Raw genomic sequence first — 22,048 nt, forward strand, 5'->3', positions numbered from 1 at the left:
ATTTCAATGTCGGGGACTCTAACTGCTACTTCTAATTATTTATGGTTTTCGAATACATAATATAAATCAATATCAGTATCAAAGTTTTTTATTGCCTAGATTAGTGAAAGAAGAGCTCGCGGCTCACCTGGTGTTAATTGCTTACCGCAGCCCATAGACACCAATAATGTAAAAATGTCTTTACATAATTCTTATGACTCAGTTTTATAGTACAACGGGTGCCCCACCCTTTAAGCCGAAACACATTATACAGAAATAGGCAGGGCGGTGGTGGAAGGCGAAAGGAAAAAAATCGTCATCAAGCGTATTTTTAATGCTTCCATAAAAGATTGGAGAGAAAATGCTTATTGGAGCAAATAAATTTCATACTTTGCTAACAGATGTATCAGGTGAACTTTTAGCTAACCTGGTTTCGACGGTGGTAAAACAGTAAAAAACTTCGAATGTTTCCAAAGGAAATTCGAACTTGAAGAATCGTTTATTTGGTGGTAATTTAATATATTAATTAATAATATTTCGCGTTTCATTATTTATTACAAAACGACTTTACATTAGCTATCGCTTTCAGTGGAAGAATAGGATCACGAAGCGCCGATGTGGTTACCATAACGAGACGTGTGATTACCGCAAAATTTGCACTGTATTTAGTGCTGCGGCGTAATTCCGGCATTGTTAATCGGCATCACGAATATTCAGTTCTTTTCTATTTATGAACTAAACGTGATGTTCAATTTTCAAATAATTCGTTTTTTTTTAATTAGTTTGTCTGTCGCATAACTGATATTGTTCGACCAAGGAGCTGGCACACTTCTTTCAGTGAGAAAAATAAAGTCGTCAATATTTAATTTAAATTTAAGTTTTACGCGCGTCTATTATTTTGATTTTATCTTGGTGTAATAAATGTTCTGTAATAAATGTGTAATAAATGTTCTTTTACAGAACATGAGACGGTAGATGGCACTATAATCAAATCAAGATCATATTTTAGGTTAAGATTGAAAATGATTTTTTTTTTGTGATTTTAATATATATTTGACGTTGAAATAAAATATTATTGGAGAAATTCAAGAAATAAAACATTGTAAAATCGACAATTCTCCCCATTATTGAAGAAAATAAATGATTCCCGCCATATTTCCTCCCGAATACGACGTGAGAGTTTCATATCGATTGAAAGCGAACGGACAAAGTTGAAAAGCAGCACATTAATTCCGCTAATGCGTTATCCCCATTCACAAAGATAGTATTCCATCTGTAATAATGGGTGGATTTCGAGAAATCTGAGATTCACGTCCATTTTACTCGTCGGAAATGGTTTTTTTTTTCATTATACCGAAAATATTACAAATTACGCATGATTGGTATATTTTAATGTAGGCTTAACGGTTATTTTCCGTGTCATAAATATGTGTTTGGAAAGTTGAAATGTGACTTGAAAATGTGAATACCAATTTTCAGCACCTTGAACTTGTTTTTTCTTGCCAATATATCCTCCCCTCGGATGGCAATTGGTGACCACTGCTAATTAGTTTGTTATGAGTAGAGTTTATAGCAGTTCTAAAAACATTAATCAACAGTAGAGAATTCAATTCGAATTTGAATTTAGATAGCAATTACATTGATGTTAGAGAATGGATTGAGATTTATAGTCCAAAGAACTGACTCCTTTAAGAGCACGTTTAATCCGGGCTTTAGCTAACGGCTTTGTTTCCGTTTCCATTTTATAATTGCTACCTATTGGTACGTCTGAAATTAAATTATAAGCAACACTTATTTCGAGATTTCTATGTGATTTCAATATTATATTTACGAATGCAATGAACGACATCCAAAAGAAAAAACTCTTTTTTTTTATTGCTTAGATGGGTGGACGATCTCACAGCCCACCTGGTGTTAAGTGGTTACTGGAGCCCATAGACATCTACAACGTAAATGCGCCACCCACCTTGAGATATAAGTTGTAAGGTCTCAGTATAGTTACGACGGCTGCCCCACCCTTGAAACCGAAACGCATTACTGCTTCACGGCAGAAATAGGTAGGGCGGTGGTACCTACCCGCGCGGACTCACAACAGGTCCTACCACCAGTAAATGTATTGCATCTAAAATTTGAAATGCATTTCTATGTATTTGACATGGAAGTCTATTTTTGTTTATCTACTTTTATAAAATATTTTAAACTGACACATTTTAAATCGATTTTGTTCTTATTTTATTATATTATTAAAGAGTTTTCTTTTTTTTTAACGGACAAACACTGTAAACAATGGTTTGGTTGTTTCCCTGTGATGTTCATGAGTGACGGTGAGCACCGAATACAATATGGATCGTAATCTCGTGTCTACCTTTAAAAGTAATCGAAAAAAAAACATTATATCTATCATGTTTACAATTTGGCTATGATTTTAAAAGAATAATAATATACTTAAAATTGATCATTTATTGAGGAATTCTTAGAATATTCCCATATGTGCCTTGTTTCAAGGTCAATATATAAGGTTTTGAAATCTAATTGTGATTAGCCAGATTTTTTATACATAGACGAGTATAGCACCTCATAACCCACCTGGTGCTAAGCGGCTACCAGAGCCTATAGATAGTATAACATGACGCCACCCGCTATGAGACATGGTCTAAATCTCAAATGTAAAGTACATAATAATATAATGAAACAGCATCGCAGTGTCTACCTATAAACTGGCATGGGACACATGACTTTTTTGCGGCAAAAATAAATAGAATAACGGCACCTTGCTCAAAATGTGCCCTATTTCCGTTCATTATATTTTTTGTGGCTTTGATATGTATTACACAATGTTACTTCATACTCACTGAATTTGAACGACATTATCGCATCACTCGATACAAGTATAATACGGCTTTATAAAACTTGTAATGTCGTTCCCAATATTTCGCTACCAGTCTCTATTATTTTTTATTTTTTTTTCGCGTGGTTGGGAAGAAATTCTCATGGATACCCAAGGGCCCGGGCCAAAGGGCATGTCCGACTCCACTGAGAAAGTGTCTCAGTGACCTACGGACTAAAACCTCCCTCCTGGTTATCTGTCCCTTTTTATTATGAGAGAACTTTTATCCCAGTGTTAGTCATTAGCCATTTTCAATTTGCATGTTTCTCTTTTACCTGTCTCTATTATGTTATATTAAGTTTTTTTTATTTCCTGTAGTTATAAATAAATGCTTTTCTTTGTTTTCTATATTGGCCTTCCAAAGCAAATTTGATTAACTTCCTTCATGCTCCTGACGATTGTCTGCATAATATATTTACCCTTTTTCGATAATGTAATAAAATATATCGTTACTCTCGTTCAAATATTGGAAAAATAAAAGAAATAAATGTAATGTCATGTCCGTATTGATAGGAGACTTCTAAAATACATTATTCATTGTCCAATAAATGAAAGCTTATAAGTCGCTCAGAAGCTCTCCGTTGCTTTGAATATTTGAAACTGTCATAAATACATATTAGCATAACTTGTTAGTTATTTATCGAATTTATTTTAATAATTTATTTGGCTTATTTTCATTATTCAGTTTCAATACAGTTTTTTTTTTCAAATTTCGTAAGCATTTCTTCCAATGTAGAATTTAATATAATCAGTTGAGTAGTAAATGTTCTTCGACTTTTATATAAGTAACCAAGAGAATAGAATACATGCATTTTATTTCAGTAACGATAAATAGTTAGATAAAGCATGTAATTAGTGACTATTGAAAAAAAAAATTTTTACAATTTATTCACGAAATATTATGATAGTTTTTCTTTCAACCTTTCAGATTTTTGTTGTTAAATTTTGTGTCGTAAAGAAAGAGTCACAATACGTTTATAACAGAGATAGAACATCTGTTATTTAGAAGTCTAAAACCCTTACCCTAGTTTTTGTAAGAATCAAGTAGCAAATTCGCCAATCAAAACCAACGGTTACGTTCTTTTATTAAGTCTAGAATAAAACAGGCCAACTAGAACAAGAATCCCGAGGAATAACAAACAGCTAAACACAACAGGGAATTAAGGTTATTACTTAATACTGGTAATGGAACCGATCCCTCTGATTCAGTACGTAAACAGTCGATTCTCTGTCTCCAGATCGCTTGCGTAAATCCCAGGCCTAGTTAGTTAGTTCGCTTAATTATTCCGAAGTCGTAACCTATTGGGCACTCGCAATTGACCGCCGGGACGGCCGAGTCTCACATAAAATCAAACTTAAGTCGCCATTAAGTTGGGCGGAGAGCGGCCTATCAGCTGAACCAGTCGGGGGAGGTTTCTGTACATTTTACCCGACGTCAGTCCGAACTCGACCGCCGACGGGTCGAGACGTGTTTACCATTCTTTAACGTGGAGGGAAAAGTTTAAGCGATCGGCTTTAATGTACATTCAAAATTCGTTAAGGGAACTGCAGTGTTTAAGTATGTGAACTTCACTTGTGACTCTCTTGGAAGATGACTGTCAATTCTTAATAAGCTCGCGTTTGGTGTGCGAAGAACGATGAAAGGTAAGTCATAATTACTGTTTTTATTTATTTATGTGGTTGGTTTAAATTTTGGTTCATAATTACATTATTACTTAGATCTAAGACGCAAATTAATGATCAAGTCACTTTGTGGTTCAAAATGGATTGTAATAACTTGGTTTCTACCGTACGAAATAATTAGTTAGTCTGAATTTAGATGTCCGTACCTACTATTTTGTACTGATTATTTTCATCATACCGGCTCCCAAAATGATACATATTGTGCTTGTTAAAAAATTATCTTAAAATCTGAAACAGAATCACTTTTCTCTTATATTTTCGTGGATCGTAATTAAAATCACTTTTATGATTTTTAATCATACCTTTTTTTGCACAAAAATTTTATATTATAAATTCATTATTATTCATTTCATTTTAAAATAATAATCTTTATAGCCTCACTCCAAGGATATATTGATATATTATAATAATATATGTAGGTTAATAAAGTCATTTTTAATCTCAGTATTGAATATGTTTCATTTCGCTTAAAGGTTATGACGGACATACACCAGAGAAAATTTTTTGAGATGCAACAGTGATTATCTGAACACCCTTTTTTAAATTATTTTGTTGGCAGACGTGATACGATCCACCTCATGGTAGTTACCGTTGCTCATGGACATCACCGATGCCAGGAACATAACCAAGCCGCTGCCCACGAAACTAAAAACTGGGGAAACTAGCGTTCGAGATTTTAAATCAATTATTACACATATCACCCGACGGCTCCGGCCAAATAAAAAAAATCTATTATCGTTTAGTATGTTTGTGATTTTTCCATATTTTTTGGGAAATTTCCAAATTTTTTCTAAAAACCTTATTAAATCTTATACTGACACCGTCCAAGTTATTGTGAATCAATGTGTTTTTGAGCAAACATCGTTTAATTGTTGTAAAAATGAAGTGACTTGATTTTTCCTACTTATTTATTTTGTTACATACTATATTTTTTTATTGCTTAGATGGGTGAACGAGCTCACAGCCCACCTGGTGTTAAGTGGTAAATGCGCCACCCACCTTGAGATATAAGTTCTAAGGTCTCAGTATAGTTACAACGGCTGCTCCACCCTTCAAACCGAAGCGCATTACTGCTTCACGGCAGAAATAGGCAGGGTGGTGGTACCTACCCGTGCGGACTCACAAGAGGTCCTACCACCAGTAATTATTATTTCTATGTTACAAATACTAAGATTAGTTCTGAGAATATCATTTCTGGGTAATATAGTTACTTTATTAGTTACGTAGGAATATCCCAGAGGTCCTAAAACTTTTTATATTTGCTTCTATGTAGTCTTACCGTCTGTTAAACAACTCGACGAAGGCAAAACAGAAGCCTTTTTCTCTTGAGAACAACTTTCTTATTTTCCGATCTTCTTCAAGTTTGATTTGTGACTATGTAGTATTTTATTCGATATCAAATGTACACTGGTTATTTAGCTAATCTCAAAATAAATGATAAAAATGTTAAATTCGATCAACAAAAAATAACAAAAATACATTTTGCTATTTTTAACTTTTCCTCACATAAATCAACATTCAAATGAAATATAACAAAATTATGGTGGAAATACGTTGGGTACGTACATAGAAAGTTTTGCGCAATTCGTAAATTGATGTGTAAAGTGTATATTTAGTGCTTTAAAATGTTTTCTCCTTTGCATTTTAGACAATTTTCATCCTTTTAAACTGTCTATGGAAACATAACACCATGTTTTTCATGTTATGGTTAAAACTATCACGGACTCCACTGGTACCGTATTTTTTAATTGACTTTGTAAACATTTAGACATTGAGCCCACCTCATTGGTCATCATAACTCATGGACATCCGCAAATATAAGAGGTACAGCCAAGCCAGTGGCGCTATGTTAAATTTATCATCAAATCTTCCCATGATGGATCCAACAGAATATAACGTCTTGTTTTTTTGTTCTTGTCTTGTTGAAAAATTATCACCATCAAATATTACGCGTACTATATATAGACAACAAACTTCCACTTCTGATATCAAACGATGGATATGGAATGTAACTATACTTGATACCTTAAAACTTATATCTCGAGCTGGGTGGCGCATTTACGTCGTAGATGTCTATATGCTCCAGTAACCACTTAACACCAGGTGGGCTGTGAGCTCGATCACCCAACTAAGCAATAAAAATATATATGCGATTTCTCGCCCAAATATTTGTAACCAATGAATGAGCTATAATGCTTTAAAAATAATTTGATATTCAGACATCGACGAGCGACCAGAAGCACAGAGCTTAAAATGTGCTCTCTATGTGGCCTAAAGGATAAGACGTCCGGTGCATTCGTGTTGAGCGATGCACCGGTGTTCGAATCCCAGGCGCGTACCAATTTTTCTAATGAAATACGTACTCAACAAATGTTCACGATTGACTTCCACGGTGAAGGAATAACATCGCGTAATAAAAATCAAACCCGCAAAATTATAATTTGGGCAACCGTTGTACTGTAAAAACTGAGACCCTAGAACTCATGTCTCAAGGTAGGTGGCGGCATTTAGATTGTAGATGTTTATGGGCTCCTGTAACTACTTAACATCAGGTGGGCCGTGAGCTCATCTACCCACCTAAGCAATAAAAAAAACTGAATTGTTCATTTATCGCAATAAAAAAACTAAATTTGACAAAAAATTTTTTTTGCATTGCGTACCCGTACGACTTGTAAGCTTGGTTAGCTTTAGATGCGGACTCATGGAATTTGGATAAACTTACTTCAACAAATCAGTCCTCAACTTGATAAAAGGAACATTGTTTTCCACTTAGGTTAAGTGTTAAGTGATCTTGTCAAGGTATCGGGACATCAGTTTGCAGAAATGAACATAGAGTAGGATAGCTATTTTAGAATGGATAGAATCCCGTAATGTCAGAGTGATGGTAGAGACATTTTCGAGGTAAGCATATGTATATTAAATTTATGTATATAAGTTCCGAACGAACAACATTCGTCCTGTCGATCTACTAAGCAATATCATCCGCTTGTTGTAAAACCCTTTCTATACGGTCAATAAGTATTTTTACGATTTCTTTGTACGATAAAGCAATGTATTTATATAATTATTTTTTGGATTGCTTATTTTTGAAGAAAATACAATAATGTGCTGAAACTTTTATTGGACTTTAGTAAATCATCCGCATACAGTAGTACAGCAGTACAGATCTTAAATTGTCATATTTATCTTTAACTAGCTGACCCGGCAGACTTCGTAGTGCCTCAATCAATAAATAAAAGACCTAAACTTTTGGGAGATACATTAAGGGAAAAACAAAATTGTTATTTTTATTTAATTCCAAGCATTTTCATATTTATCTACCTTTTAAACCTTCTCTGGACTTTCACAATTAATTCAAGACCAAAATTAGCCAAATCGGTCCAGCCGTTCTCGAGTTTTAGCGAGACTAACGAACAGTAATTCATTTTTATATATATAGATTGTTACATTGGTCCAAAGCAGTCATAGACTTTAGTTACGGAACGTAACTTAAAATTTACAAAACTCCTTTCGATCCGTCCTACAAATCTGTACAGAACTAATGTTCAACGAGGTCACCTTGTTTCTTGTCAGTTTAAACGTTAGAAAAGCCTCCCGATAACTTGGACGACTTCGCTCCTCGTTTCGCGGTATATGTGCAGGGTTGCCAACTTCGATGAGTCTTCAGCAAAGCCACAGACTATCGACGTTGACAACAATATATTTCAAAACAAGTGAACGTCTTTCGACATTCGAACGTAAAAAAAAATCAATACACCCATTTGTTGAAACAAATCGTATGCTACCGTTGATGTTACCTAGGCGGCACTGAAAATTTCGGGAATTAACGAAGTGACACAACATTACTATTTAAAAATGTATTTATTGCTTTTCGAAGTATTCTCCGCGAAATTTGACACATTTTTCCATACGATGGAACCAATCATGGAAGCAATCATTCCATTCGGAAGTTGGGGTCTCCAAAATGGCAGTTTTGTAGGCGTCCACAGCTTCTTCAGGTGATGAAAATCTCTGTCCACGCAATTTATTCTTTATTTTAGGGAAAGTATAGAAATCATTAGGGCTTAGGTCGGGGCTGTACGGCGGATGGTCTAATAATTCTATGTTTTCTTGCTCTAAAAACTCTTTTGTTCTGTGTGCGGTGTGAGAACTCGCATTGTCGTGATGGATGATGATGCGGCGGTTGCAGTTATCTTTACAGAATTCAGAAACGACCTGTGGCAAATAAATGCTAGCATACCATTCTGCATTAACCGTTCTTTGTCCCTCAAGAAGAAAAGTCGTAACATGGCCGGTTTTGGAGACAAACGTGGCCACCATTTTTTTTGCAACACTCCGTGAACGAACAATTTTTGTTGGCTTTAACTCATTTTCGAACACCCAAACTCGTGACGAGTTTTTTGTTTCGTACGCGTATATCCAGGATTCGTCACGTGATACAATGTTGTATACAGCATTTGAGGATCCTGCGTGGAATCTTTCGAGAGTTCTGATGCACCAAGTAACGCGAGCCGCTTTTTGCTCTTCGCAGAGCGAATGCGGTATCCATCGGGAAAACAACTTTTTTACACCTAATTGTTCATACAAGATTATTTGTATTTGACTCATGCCAATGTCTAAAGTTGCCTGAATTTCGCGGTATGTCACATGTCGATCTTCCTCAATCAGCTTACGCACAGCATCAACGTTTTCTTGGGTGACTGCAGTTTTTGGACGACCTTGACGGGGATTATCACTGAGCTTGACACGTCCACGTTGAAACTCAGCAAACCAGCGATAAATTGTGGTTTTGGATGGGGCTTCATCACCAAATGCAGAAATCATCCGGTCAACACACTGTTTTTGTGTTAAACCACTTCGAAAGTCATAATAAATCATCGCTCTTGAATTTTCTCGAGTCAATTCCATTTTCTTAACGACTAAACAAGTTTGACAAAAGTCGTGATAAGACCGAGAATCTTTTTTAAAATAAATAAATGGTATTCGATTTTTAAAACCAAGGAGTTTTCAATTAAAAAGATTTTAATATGACAGGAACAGTGGAAATATTCCATTCCCGATACTTTTAGTGCAGCCCTCGTACTCTATCTGTCAATAGGACAATCGACGACCTCCGCAGATTTATTTTATTGTAGTTAATGGGGTGCTCTGAAGACAGAGATAGTTCCATCATCTTCTTTACACCATCGCTCAAGTCATCGCAGTAGCCTTCATACATACTACAATATTCATTCACGGTACGTTTATAAGAACTTTTTTGTCACGTACCATCCCGCTCTGAAACAAACTTTCCTCCGTGATATTATGACACGACCGTCACTTGAGGTTTATGCTAGCAAATTAATTAATTTAAAATCTACTATCCTACGTTATCTATTATTAAATTACGAAAAAGTTATTTTGTTATCATTTTTTTATTTGAAAGAAAGCACAACCCTAATGAGCTCTTGCCTACAGTGTGATTTGTCCTTTTCGATCGTGTTTAAGAAAGCTATTTAATCTGTGGACAAAATTTACGGAGCCAGTTCGCTTGTAATATTATTAAACACTTTATTTATTGTTTAGGTTATCTCCATCTGGTTATCGTATCGTTGGTGGTGGCAGACGCGAGCTCAAGTGACAAACGCCCTAGCTTCGTGGTGGAGCCACCGTCGCGGCTATTGTGGCCGTCGACTCGGGGCGCACACGCGGAATGCCGAACAACTGGTCATCCAACTCCCGACATCTACTGGGTCACTGCTGAGGGACAGGTGCTAACTACTATCCCTGGACTGAGGTAAGATTGTGAATGTGTATTTCAAAATAACCTTAGTATCCACAGTGCTTTTTGTTGCCTTCAGATATGAGACGAGTAAATGGTATAAAAGAAAAAGAAAAAAACGTTTTGGTGTTCTAAATTTAAAAACAAATGTTTGATTTGTTTATTTTTGCAAGCTATAGACTTAATTAAAGGTTTAGACAGAGATATACAGTAGGCTAGCTTTATCTGATCTCTTAACGACTTTTGAAATCAGAAATCATAATCGAATAAAATAAAATTGTTATTATTGTTATTACACAAAAATCAATATATTGTAAAACTCACAGTTTTTTTGCGCCTATACCTAATACCTACCGTTGCTACCTCATCTCTGTCTGTTCCTAATACTGGCTCTTTCACGTCCAGTAATTTTGTGCGCGAAAGATTTTATAGAAAGATATCGTAGTAAGTTCCTCCTGAGAATTTTCACTAACAACAAAAACTCTTAAACAAAATGTTTCTTTTAAGACCCTGATACAAATATATAGTTCTACCCTACTCTAATACATGGTTATTAGCATTAACATTTTTTATTGCTTATATGGGTGGACTAGCTCATGGCCTACCTGGTGTTAAGTGGTAACCGGAGCCCATAGATATCTACAACGTAAATGCCGCCACCCATCTCGAGAGATGAGTTTCTAAGGTCTAAGTTTTTACAGTACAACGGCTGCCCCACCCTTCAAACCGAAACGCATTACTGCTTCACGGCAGAAATAGATATAAAAGTCACGTTGCCATAACAGGTAGAGAGCTAATTTAATCACCAAATTTACTATTTAATTATCGACAAATTTACTAATATTTTTTATTTAAGTAATTTAAAATTAATTTTAATATAGTTTGTTACATTCAAAATTACGGAACTATATACTACTTAATACTACTACTACTACTATAATATATACTAATATACTATAATACTAATACTACTATAATACTATTTTCACTGAACATCACTAATGTCTATTTAATTAAATTCGACATAATAATGTGTTCGGCCTTTAAATTACACACATCACAGTATATTACACAGTACATAGTAACACGTAAAGAAAATTAGCCTAATGGCTTCATTGTGACAACATTAAAATTCGCAAATAAGTTTAGAAAGAAAAAAAAAGTATTATACTAAATATTCTAGTCCCTTGAAATTAGATTTTAGAAGACTTTAGATAAAATACGCCCCTTGGCAGGCGGCTTATTATCATTCATGACGACATAATTACAAGAAGGTTATAAATTCTAAACGAAACGAATTAAATTCAAACGTTTATGGTACCATGAGAATTACGCGGCTGCGAACGTGAAGCCATAGTGTAATGATATAAATGTTTATATTTAGATTATTGTACTACTGGGACATAAATAGTCACGGTTCCAGAAACGGGCGTATTTTTTTTTTTATTGCTTAAATGGGTGTACGAGCTTACAGCCCACCTGGTGTTAAGTGGTTACTGGAGCCCAGAGACATCTACAAAGTAAATCCGCCATCCACATTGAGATATAAGTTCTAAAGTCTCAAGTATAGTTACAACGGCTGCCCCGCCCTTCAAACCGAAACGCATTACTGCTTCACGGCAGAATTAGGCGGGTGGTGGTACCTACTCGCGCGGACTCACAAGAGCTCCTACCACCAGTAATACAATCATTTTGGATAATTAAGATTATTTTTCAAAGCTCTTAATATATTCCAGTTTACCTTATGTATCTTCCTTATTTATATATTTCTAGTAGATTGTTTGTGTTTTTATAACCAGACCCTTCCAAAGGAAGAGGAAGTGTGAAAGTAGCCCCGGTAATCAATTAATTAAAGAGCGGACGGTTAGCGTGGTATGGACATGTGATGCGTAGAGAGAAGATGCGTGTGACTAGGAGATGTATGGAAATGGTAGTGCTAGGTAGAGGGGGAAGAGGTCGACTGAAGAAGACATGGTTGGAATGTGTGAACGACGATAGAGAGAGGAGTGAGTGTTGAGATGACGGCTGATAGAAGAGAATAGAAGAGAAAAATAAGCTGTGCCGATCCCACCTAGTGGTGGAGAAAAAGAAGAAGATAACCAGATCCTTCCAAAGAGAATGAATACCACAACTAATTTATAGGTATCGCATTAATTAGTAACATAAGAACTGATTGATCTGACGTGGCACTTGCTTTAAGACGTTACTCGATGCGATAAAAAAAAACGATTTTATGATCTGTGCGGATAAAGTTAAAATGTTAAAAAAACTATTTTTGAATATTAATTTTGTTGCCATTAAAATAAACTATTTAATTTAAATAGATTTTAGTGTTGATTTTTTTCCCTTGAAACGTTGTACCAGCAATGTCTTGAAATGCCACAAGCATCATAAATGACGTACAAAAAAAAAATACAATAACTCTTATTTCGAAACGTTAAGAAAGTCTTTCAATGAGGACACGAGGAAAAATTTAGACGACAGAAACCAGTAGCTAATATTAATAGATTTCTTGGAACTGGTTGTCATTAATATACGGTGTAATCTCTTTATATAAAAATGAATTACTGTTCGTTAAGTCTCGCTAAAACTCGAGAACGGCTGAACCGATTTGGCTAACATGCGGTAGGCAGCAGCTTGGCTCTGCCCCTGGCATTGCTGAAGTCCATGGGCGACGGTAACCACTCACCATCAGGTGGGCCGTATGCCCGTCTGCCTACAAAGGCAATAAAAAAAAATTTTTGGTCTTGAATTAAGGTAGATAAATATGAAAATGCTCGGAATTCAATAAAAATAACGATTTTGTTTTCCCTTAGATGTGTCCTCCGTCGGACGGATTCGTTTTGTTTATTTTAAGTTTATTTTATTATACAAAAGTTTAGGTCTTTTATTTATCGATTGAGGCACTAGGTCTGCCGGGTCAGCTAGTCTTTAATATTTGCCGTTCGATTGTTTTTACTAATTGGAAAAGTTACGTTTTCCGTTCCTTTGAGACTGAAACGTATTCATTCTAATTACGAAACACTTTACAACATGAATTGACAGCGCTACGTAGCGTAGCACAAAGTACGCGCTTTTTCACACGTCTTTTGGGATCTTCCCGATCGACTAACGGTGCTTTTAAGTACCTCAAGCACCGGTCATCGTTCTCGTCGAACCCGTCGCTAGCGGCGAAGGGCTCGGCGAGTAAACTAACCAACAGACACAGCCCATTGAGTTTCTCGCCGGATCTTCTAAGTGGGTCACGTTTCCAATCCAGTGGTAGATTCTGCGAAGCACTGCTCTATCTAGGTTTAGTGACTTCGCCTTAGGTTTAAGCTCACCTACTTGTTAGGGTTACCATCAGCTTAGGTAGCAAAAAAACAAAAAAAGCGTTTTTTAAGCTTCAGTTTTAAAGGTAGACACAGGCAGGCAGAAAATGGACCATACGGTGCCCCTGGGTGCACATCTATCTCAACAATGCCATCACAATTTTGTCGACAAATGAACGAATCAGTAGAAAAAATTAAGAAAATGCGTATTATCTTTGTGACAAAGTATGTTTGATCGAAAAATTACCTAAAATAGAAGTTACGGTGCCGATGCTAGTGACTCACTTGCATTGTAGGTAATTTAAAAAGAAACAGCAATTAGGAGAAGGTACTTGACAATCTTTCTATGTTCGTGGTCACTTAAAATTGTGTGCTTATCAATATTTAATTTTTATATATGTTATTATACACATCTGTATTTATAATAGTCAATGGTACGTTCTTGACGCATATATGGCCACAGGGCCTAAAATAAAACAATATCCAGCCGTAAGGCCAACCGTAAATACTTAGCATTATATTTCGTGGATCCACAAGAAACACCTACAAAACTTTAAGGTCAACAACCTCACTCACGGAATCTCACATGGCGGCTGGTTTAACGCACGTTATACATACATACATACATGCATATAAGCACAAACCTTGCATCAAATGGTTTGCTCGGGGCTGGTTTTTATTCGTGGTATAAGTACGTTGGAAAACATGATATTATTAAAAAAATTGAATAGAATAGAAATATTCGATCGTGAAAAACTCATGAACCACATCGATCGCCTTCGATCAGCAATGATAGAAACAGTGAAACGATTTAGTCTGTTGTTATCCAGTAAAACAACAGTATTTATAGATGTACTATCAGTATCAGGATACTAAATTAGAAATGACAACCACCTTTTTTCATCTTCCGCACAAAACTTTTACTATCTTCATTTGACAATTCTCTTTTTTGACATCACGGTGACATTTTGTTGAAGTTGTGGTGTTGTCAGGGTCACAAATAAAAACATGAAGCATTAAAAAAAACCTAGAAATTATAATATGTACCTATATCTTTACATATGAAGTTGCCGTGTTGTATACAGAAAGATGAAGACATTTTTTTATATAAAATATGTTTATTCAGGTCGTAAAAACCATATATTAGTAATCCGACAAATATATATGCATGAAATAGTAATACCAAATTTAAAAACAAAACTGCACCATTAATAAGAGAAAAAAAGATTGTCCAAAAAAAACGTCACTGCAGCCTTCGGGCGTCGCTAAGTTTTTACTCAAAGCCTAACCAACGGCAATCTTACCGAGTTTCATATTTTTAATAAGTCCTTATGCTGCAAAGAAGTATTCAAGACTGAAGCAGTTGAAACTCTTTATAAATTTAAGAAATGTGAAGATGTTCCGCACTACGTGTTCATTTTCTCTTTTAGCTGAATATAATAAATCGTCACCGTAAAGGTGCCTCTTTAATCTATGCATAGAAATTTGCAGACTGCAAAATAAAAGTACAGTCCTCAAAAAAAAGTCGATTATTATCTTTGATTTACAATATTATTAAATTGAAAGAAATACATTAGTTATTACCTACCAAAGATATATAGATATTAATTGCGGAAGGTGATTCAATTGAAAAAAATTACAGTTTTAACTATAAAATTTCAATAATGAAAATTAAATGTTTGTTCTAAAGTTATAAATTATTATCTGCGAGCTCAATGGTCGGTGTCCCACGTCCTTACGGATCCATCAGACAATAACCTTTGCATTAGAGGCCTTCAGCTCTAACACTAGGAGCAGGATTAGGGACCCCGGTAACCGTACTCGTCGAACTCGATAAATAGGTCAACGTGCAACCTAACCAATGCATCAGCTCGCTGAGTTTCTCGCCGAATCTTCTCAGCGGGTCGTGATTCTGATCCGGTAGTAGATTCATTCGCGAAGCAGTTGCTCTTGAGTTGTTAGGTCTCCTTCGGAGGCGCTCGGGCAGCTGTTAGCAAATCCCTTCTGGCTGAGTCTTTGCTCGCTCACCTGTCATGGTGAATCTGGAAAGGCCTCCGGACCATCAGTAATCCTTCAATCATAAAAAAAGGTCGGTGCCATCACCACATGGCGAAGTATGTTAGATTTTATAGAATGCAAGACCACTTCTCTAGAACCTAACAGTACAGGTTACACAATTATAGTGAAAACTAAGAGGTGAATAGTACAGTATGTGTACCTTTTACATAGCATTTGATGGACGGTGAACTCATCTTTCGATCTAGAGCAATAAAAACTAAACTTTGCTAACTTAAGTAAGCCGAGTTTTCCGCAGAGCCTGCTAATAAATTGGTCGAGTTTCCGATCTGAGTCAGTTAAGATGAAGTTGGGAAGTGAAGACGTGTCGGTCCGTATGTGCTATGTATGTGTCGAGAACTTTACCCATCTTCGGCATAGTTCGCGTGTGCAATTACGGAACTTCCCTTTGGAACACATCGATGTGAATTGAGATGTAATATGAATTGTTGCTTTGTTGGAAATAGGAAAGTACATTAATGGGAAATTTATTTATATATTTTGATAATCATATCTTATTGGGCAATACAATTCCGTCGTAATATGATATTTGAACCATGTAAGAAAATGCCGGGAAATAACTCTTTTTAGTACATTATAAAAGCTCTTTTCCCTGTTTCGTTTATTTAAAATGTACATAACTAATAAATGTTAATGGATGTTCACCGATTTCTCCGTTGTTTAGATTAGAAAAATTAGATTTAGAAAAATATTTTTTGTTTGAAAGCGTATAATGTCAATTTAATGTCCTCGAAAAAATAAGAATAATAATCATTTTTTACATTCAATAATAAAATTAAAGGTAGCATTTGCCAAAAACATAACCTAGTTAGGATGTAAGAGTATTGCATAAAAATCCTCTTCATCATCATTCTCCTGCACTTCTTCCAGTCACCTAGGGTCGGCGCCACATCCTTCCATACTCCTCTATTATATACCATTTCTTCGCTCACTCCCCTCTTACGCATATCGTCTTTCGCAACCCATCCATTTCTTCTTAGGTTTATATCTTCCTCTAAAGCCCTCCACATCCAAAGTTAAAACTCTCTTACAAACCTCATTGTCATTTCATCTCATCACATGTTCATACCATCCCAAACGTGCACTTCTCAACTTCTCTGTCAGAGGTGCCACTTTCAGATTTCCCCTAAGATATTACACATAGTCTTGCATACAAATATTTTACCTATTAGTCATTTAAAAAAAACTAAAAGTAAGAAATAAAAAGTTAAACAAATAAATAAAATAGATTTTGTACCTATGTAAATATTCCAGTCTTCAATACCTTTATTAATATACAACTAGATGATGACCGAGTTTTGCTCGGTTTTTTTTTATAACGCCATCTTATTGCGTCTTTAAAGCGGTTAGTTACTCTCAATTAAGAAAAATAGTATTATTATTCGCCAATAGATGTCGGGAAGAGTTGATTATTGAAAACACGAATAAAACAACATTTTCATTTTCTGAAAATAAATCGTAGCTAGATCGATTTATCGCTCCCGAAATCCCCTTTATACTAAATTTTATGAAAATCGTTGGAGCCGTTTCCGAGATTCAGATTATATAATTATAGGTATATTAATATACAAGAATTGCTCGGCTAAAGGTATAAGATTTATATTTATTCTTGTCTATGATTGATTTTCGCTTTTTAGCTAGTATTTTTAATGCTTTCGGCTAATTTTTGCTTTCACTTAATAATAATCTATTTCAGTTCAGCACATTCATAAAATTTCTTCTTAAGATTTCTAACAATACTTCGAAAAATTTCATAACTCTCGAAGGCCGACGTCAAAAGAGCGGTATAAATATAAATCAAGAAGATTTCTTCATTTCTAAATTAGAGCAATGTATACGTTTTAGATGTAATAAACCATTTCTATAGAAAAATGTAATGAAACCAAAACACAATGAACCAGATTATGTTACCGAAAAAAAAAAAAACTATATTCTGTTGAAATATTAAAATTTACAATAACAAAAAAGCTCGCCCATTGCGTGTCGACATGAATGGGCCGACGAGGCAGCCTATGGATATTTCAGGGTTATTACCGTCCAACTTGAGGCATGAGATTGAAATCTCAGTTACGTTGAATGACGGCTCTCCACCCTTGAAACTGAAACACATGAGCGCCTTTGGGTAGAAATAGATAGGATGGTGATACCTATACATATGGGTTTACAATTTAGTTTGGCTACAATTAAGTAAGAAAACAACTACGGATCATATCATCCCGATAGAGGAGTATAAATGGTATAGTATAGAAGAGTATGGAAGGAGAAAACATGTTTTGTCGACCCCAGGTGACTGGGAGAAGGGCAGGATAATGATGATGAGAGGAGTATAAATAGTAGATCTGCTAACCATTTAACACAAAGTGGCCCTTGAGTTCGTTCACCTATCTGCGCAATAAGAAATAGCTTGAGTAGACAAAGAGACGGAACCGCCTACTCGTCGTCCCTTCTTATTAATTAGTAATAAGATTAATATTTAGTCACAAAAACAACAGTCTCACGTTCAAGGGCCTAAGCTAGTACATCTAGTTCTGGAGACATACACATTTATACTAAGAGAAAACTACACCCAGACTAGAATACTCAATATCTCTGAGAAAGTTCGTCTTGTTAATATTTCAGACTAAAGACCGACCTAGAGGCTGATATTTTTCAGAGCCTCTGTATGGCTAATTGGTACATCAATCTTTTTATTTGCGTTTGGCTAATTTCAACTATCGTTCAACAGTGACGAATACAATTTGAATACATTTCATTTTGCATTTTTATCAGTAACTAGCTGACCCTGCCAGACTTCGTAGTGCCTCAATCGATAAGTAAAAGACCTAAACTTTTGTATAAAATAAACTTAAAACAAACAAAAGGAATCCGTCCGACGGGGGACACATCAAAGGGAAAACACAATTGTTATTTTTATTTAATTCCGAGCATTTTTATATTTATTTACCTTTTAAACCTTCTCTGGACTTCGACAACTAATTCAAGACCAAAATTAGCCAAATTGGTCCAGCCGTTCTCGAGTTTTAGCGAGACTAACGAACAGCAATTCATTTTTATATATCACTAATTATTGTGATCCGATCTAGGTAGTTCCTGTAGGATTATTGCAGAATAGTATTACACGAAAAATAAAAACTGATAAAAATTTACACCATCGCTTAAACATTCACCACATTCGTAGATTTTGCAGGCTTGCTTTGATTAGATTACAGAAAATCAATCATACAAAATTTGAAATCAATTTGATAAAAATGTGTGAGCAAAACAAGTTACCTACAAATATACTTTTGATTATTATTTAAAAAGAATGACTAAGACAATTATAAAAAAACTAGCACAATTATCCTGTAGAAAAAAAACATTCAAATCATCTATAAAGACTATCTTTATCATAATCATGGCAAAAAATTGCTCCACATTTTAAAACAACAAAACATTACATGTACATAATCTTTAAAACGTATTCACTAACAACATTCCATCCATATAAATGGAGCTGAAAAGTTCACAGAAGCCGTAAATTGTAATAAAATTCCGAGAGCTTCACAAATGGCCTTAGTGCATGTAGTAGAGAGGAGGCGGCCCGCGACGCCAAACTGAGCATGAAATAAACGATTATAGCGACAGTTGACGTATACGATATAGTGTGAGAACGATAAATGGTAGAGACACGTTCCTAGTTTTTTTTTTAAGGGATTTTATGACCCGGGAACTAAGACCTTAGACCTTACTCCTTAGATACCTTAGGTCTTATTGAGATTTCGACTTCATGTCTCTAGGTGGGTGCAACAACCATGTGATTTGATTGGTTCTTATTTTATGGAAATATGGCACCTGGCAACGGATAAGCTCGAAAAATATGGAAAGACCGGAATATCACCAAGACACACAAAGTCCGACTGGTAAGGGTTCTGGTGTTCCCCATCTTTTTTATGGGGTTGAGACCTGGACTGTCAAAGAAAGAGAAAGAAGAAGGATCTATGCATTAGAAATGTGGTGCTGGAAAAGGATGCTTTATATACCTATCTTGGACTGAGCATCGCACCAACGCACCAATATACTAGAGATGTGAGGAAGGGTTCGCCACATGTAGTATAAATTGCGCTGAGCTCTAAGGCAACTTTTTTAAGTAGGAATGTATATATTTTTTATAACTCAAACAAATATGAAAGACACAGACAGCTGTTTCAGGCATCTCTCCGAAAAATGTTCTCTTTTACTTTTGGAATCTATCTTTCAGTTTTTTACATAATTTTTCCTAAAGGTTTTTATTGTTCACTTGTATAATATGTACAATAAAATTACGCATCAAATAATTTTATATTAGACATTAATTTTATTATTGGTGAAGTATTTTGTTGTTAATCTATTTATTATAAAATCTTGTCAATACCCTGAATAAGAAAGGAAACATATCAAAACAATTAGTCGATTTCGCTAAGACATCAATTTTGAAATAAGCAGTCTTGGAGCCCTATTTTCGACGAAGCAAATAGTTTTCTTCACGCGTCATATTTGTTCATCTTAAGTACCAAGCCTACGTGGTGATGTCAAACGACGACTAGTGTTAAATGTCAGACACAAATTATTGTCCGACCACTAATGGAATCTATTGTCGAACGACAAATGGGACGAGACTGTGCTGGGGCTCTTGACACTCCATTATCGATGTCATTATGTTCGTCTATTGGAAATTGATCGGTTATTATCACTATTCTTTCGGTTTCTTTTTTGATAACGGATTATTGAACGTCGCCTCTTCATCTATAAGAAACTACATTGTTTTATATTGTAATTTTATTTAATATTTAACTTATCCCTACCACGTCTTGTGAATCTTCGTAACATTCTCTTAATAGGGGAACTCTTACCCTGTAGAATAAGGCAGAATGGTAGTATACACTCGTTTAACCTTACGAACTAAACGAATACTTCCTGCTACTAAGACTCTCTCACCATGTAATGAAATCTCTTAAAAGCTAATTCTAAATGAAAGTATTTCAGAAAAGTTCTTTTTTTTCAGTGAGTGCGCCCTATTCGATATCTCCATGAAACCTATAATAGATAGATCACAGTATCTTCTCAGTCTACACGAATATATTATGGCCAACCGATAACATAACCAATTTCCAAAAGAAAATTACTTTCCTTTGTTACATACGATGCCGTATTGATGACGGAAAGTTTCCGAATACGAAATGGCGAGTTCGAAGTTAGCGGAAAACATTCACTATACGTCTTACGTGAACTTTATCTCCACGAAATAAGGAATATTTTTGAAGTAAATGTCAATATTTGTTTGCCAAAGTTACGTATCACGTTCAAGAGGTGTCAGCGCTAACGTTGCTCTGTTTACTTAAGTTAACTTAGCCAAAGTTTGGACACCTTACCCGACGAACTTTAGGGTTTACTCGGAAACAACTAACTTCATTGGTATGCCTTATTTGGAGAATCGTCTGAGCGTAAACTTGAGTGGATTTTATACTGATCAGAAGTAGGAGACTTTACTGACTGTTCTGTTATAAATTTTAAACTATCGATTTCATAAGCTACTCCGAAGAAGTAGTTCTAGTTTAGTTTTCAAAAATTTCCTTAGCTAAATAGTTAAACTAACACTCTCTTTTCGCGTTCAACGTTAGTAAGTACGTACATTTATATGTCAAAAGTTAGGCAAATCCCTTCACGGTCCACTTAGTGTTCGGTAATTAGAAGAACACATGCACATTGGGAAGTCGTGGCTTAAAGAACAAAACTTGGTGATAAGGCCCTCTTGTCGTGGCCGCCGGAAATTACATACCCGATCCTGTGGACCGAATGGTAAACAGTCGACGTCACCCTAAACACGTCATCACGGATGCTCCCGATCCATTAACGGTGCTTTTAGGTACCGTGATCACCGGTCACGACGAAGGGCTCGACGAGTGAATTAACCCATAGACAGCTCACTGAGTTTCTCGTCGGATCTTCTCAGTGGGTGTCGTTTCCGATCCGGTGGTAGATTTTGCGAAGCACTGCTCTTGCTAGGGCCAGTGTTAGCAACACTTTCGGTTTGAGCTACGTAAGCTCACCTACACGTTAGGGTAAAGGGGAGTAGCTTCTCAAAGCTATCGGCATAGGTAGGAGAAAAAAGAAAAAAAAGGTGATTGGGCGTACCGTGTGTACGTAGCGCTAGGTTCTACCATACCTATAACTACCGATAGCCGCATATGGACAGCCGTTATCCATAAATAAAGTCTTTGATCTCATGTCTTTGTGCTTTTTACGTTGTTAAGACGCCAATCAATTCCAATATGCAGTCAACTGCTCTTATAAAATTCAAGAGGATAACTAAAATATATTTATCCTCAACCATAT

General features: G+C 35.6%; 1 protein-coding gene and 1 long non-coding RNA gene across 2 annotated transcripts in view; one reads left to right on the top strand and one right to left on the bottom strand.

The window, feature by feature from the left end:
- LOC149501113 (uncharacterized) overlaps window positions 1-22,048 on the bottom strand; it is a 271,222-nt gene that overhangs the window by 219,333 nt on the left and 29,841 nt on the right. The gene's annotated exons all lie outside the window — the stretch shown is intronic.
- Window positions 4,308-22,048, top strand: part of LOC114253227 (cell adhesion molecule Dscam2) — a 48,002-nt gene continuing 30,261 nt past the window's right edge. The window contains exons 1-2 of the mRNA XM_089734393.1: window positions 4,308-4,510; window positions 10,115-10,325. Of these exons, the coding sequence (XP_089590519.1) occupies window positions 4,504-4,510; window positions 10,115-10,325 (218 nt within the window). The 5' untranslated portion in view covers window positions 4,308-4,503. The remainder of the gene's footprint in view (window positions 4,511-10,114; window positions 10,326-22,048) is intronic.

The sequence above is a fragment of the Bombyx mandarina genome, chromosome 17, assembly GCF_030267445.1.
Source record: "Bombyx mandarina strain Sakado chromosome 17, ASM3026744v2".
NCBI lineage: Eukaryota > Metazoa > Arthropoda > Insecta > Lepidoptera > Bombycidae > Bombyx > Bombyx mandarina.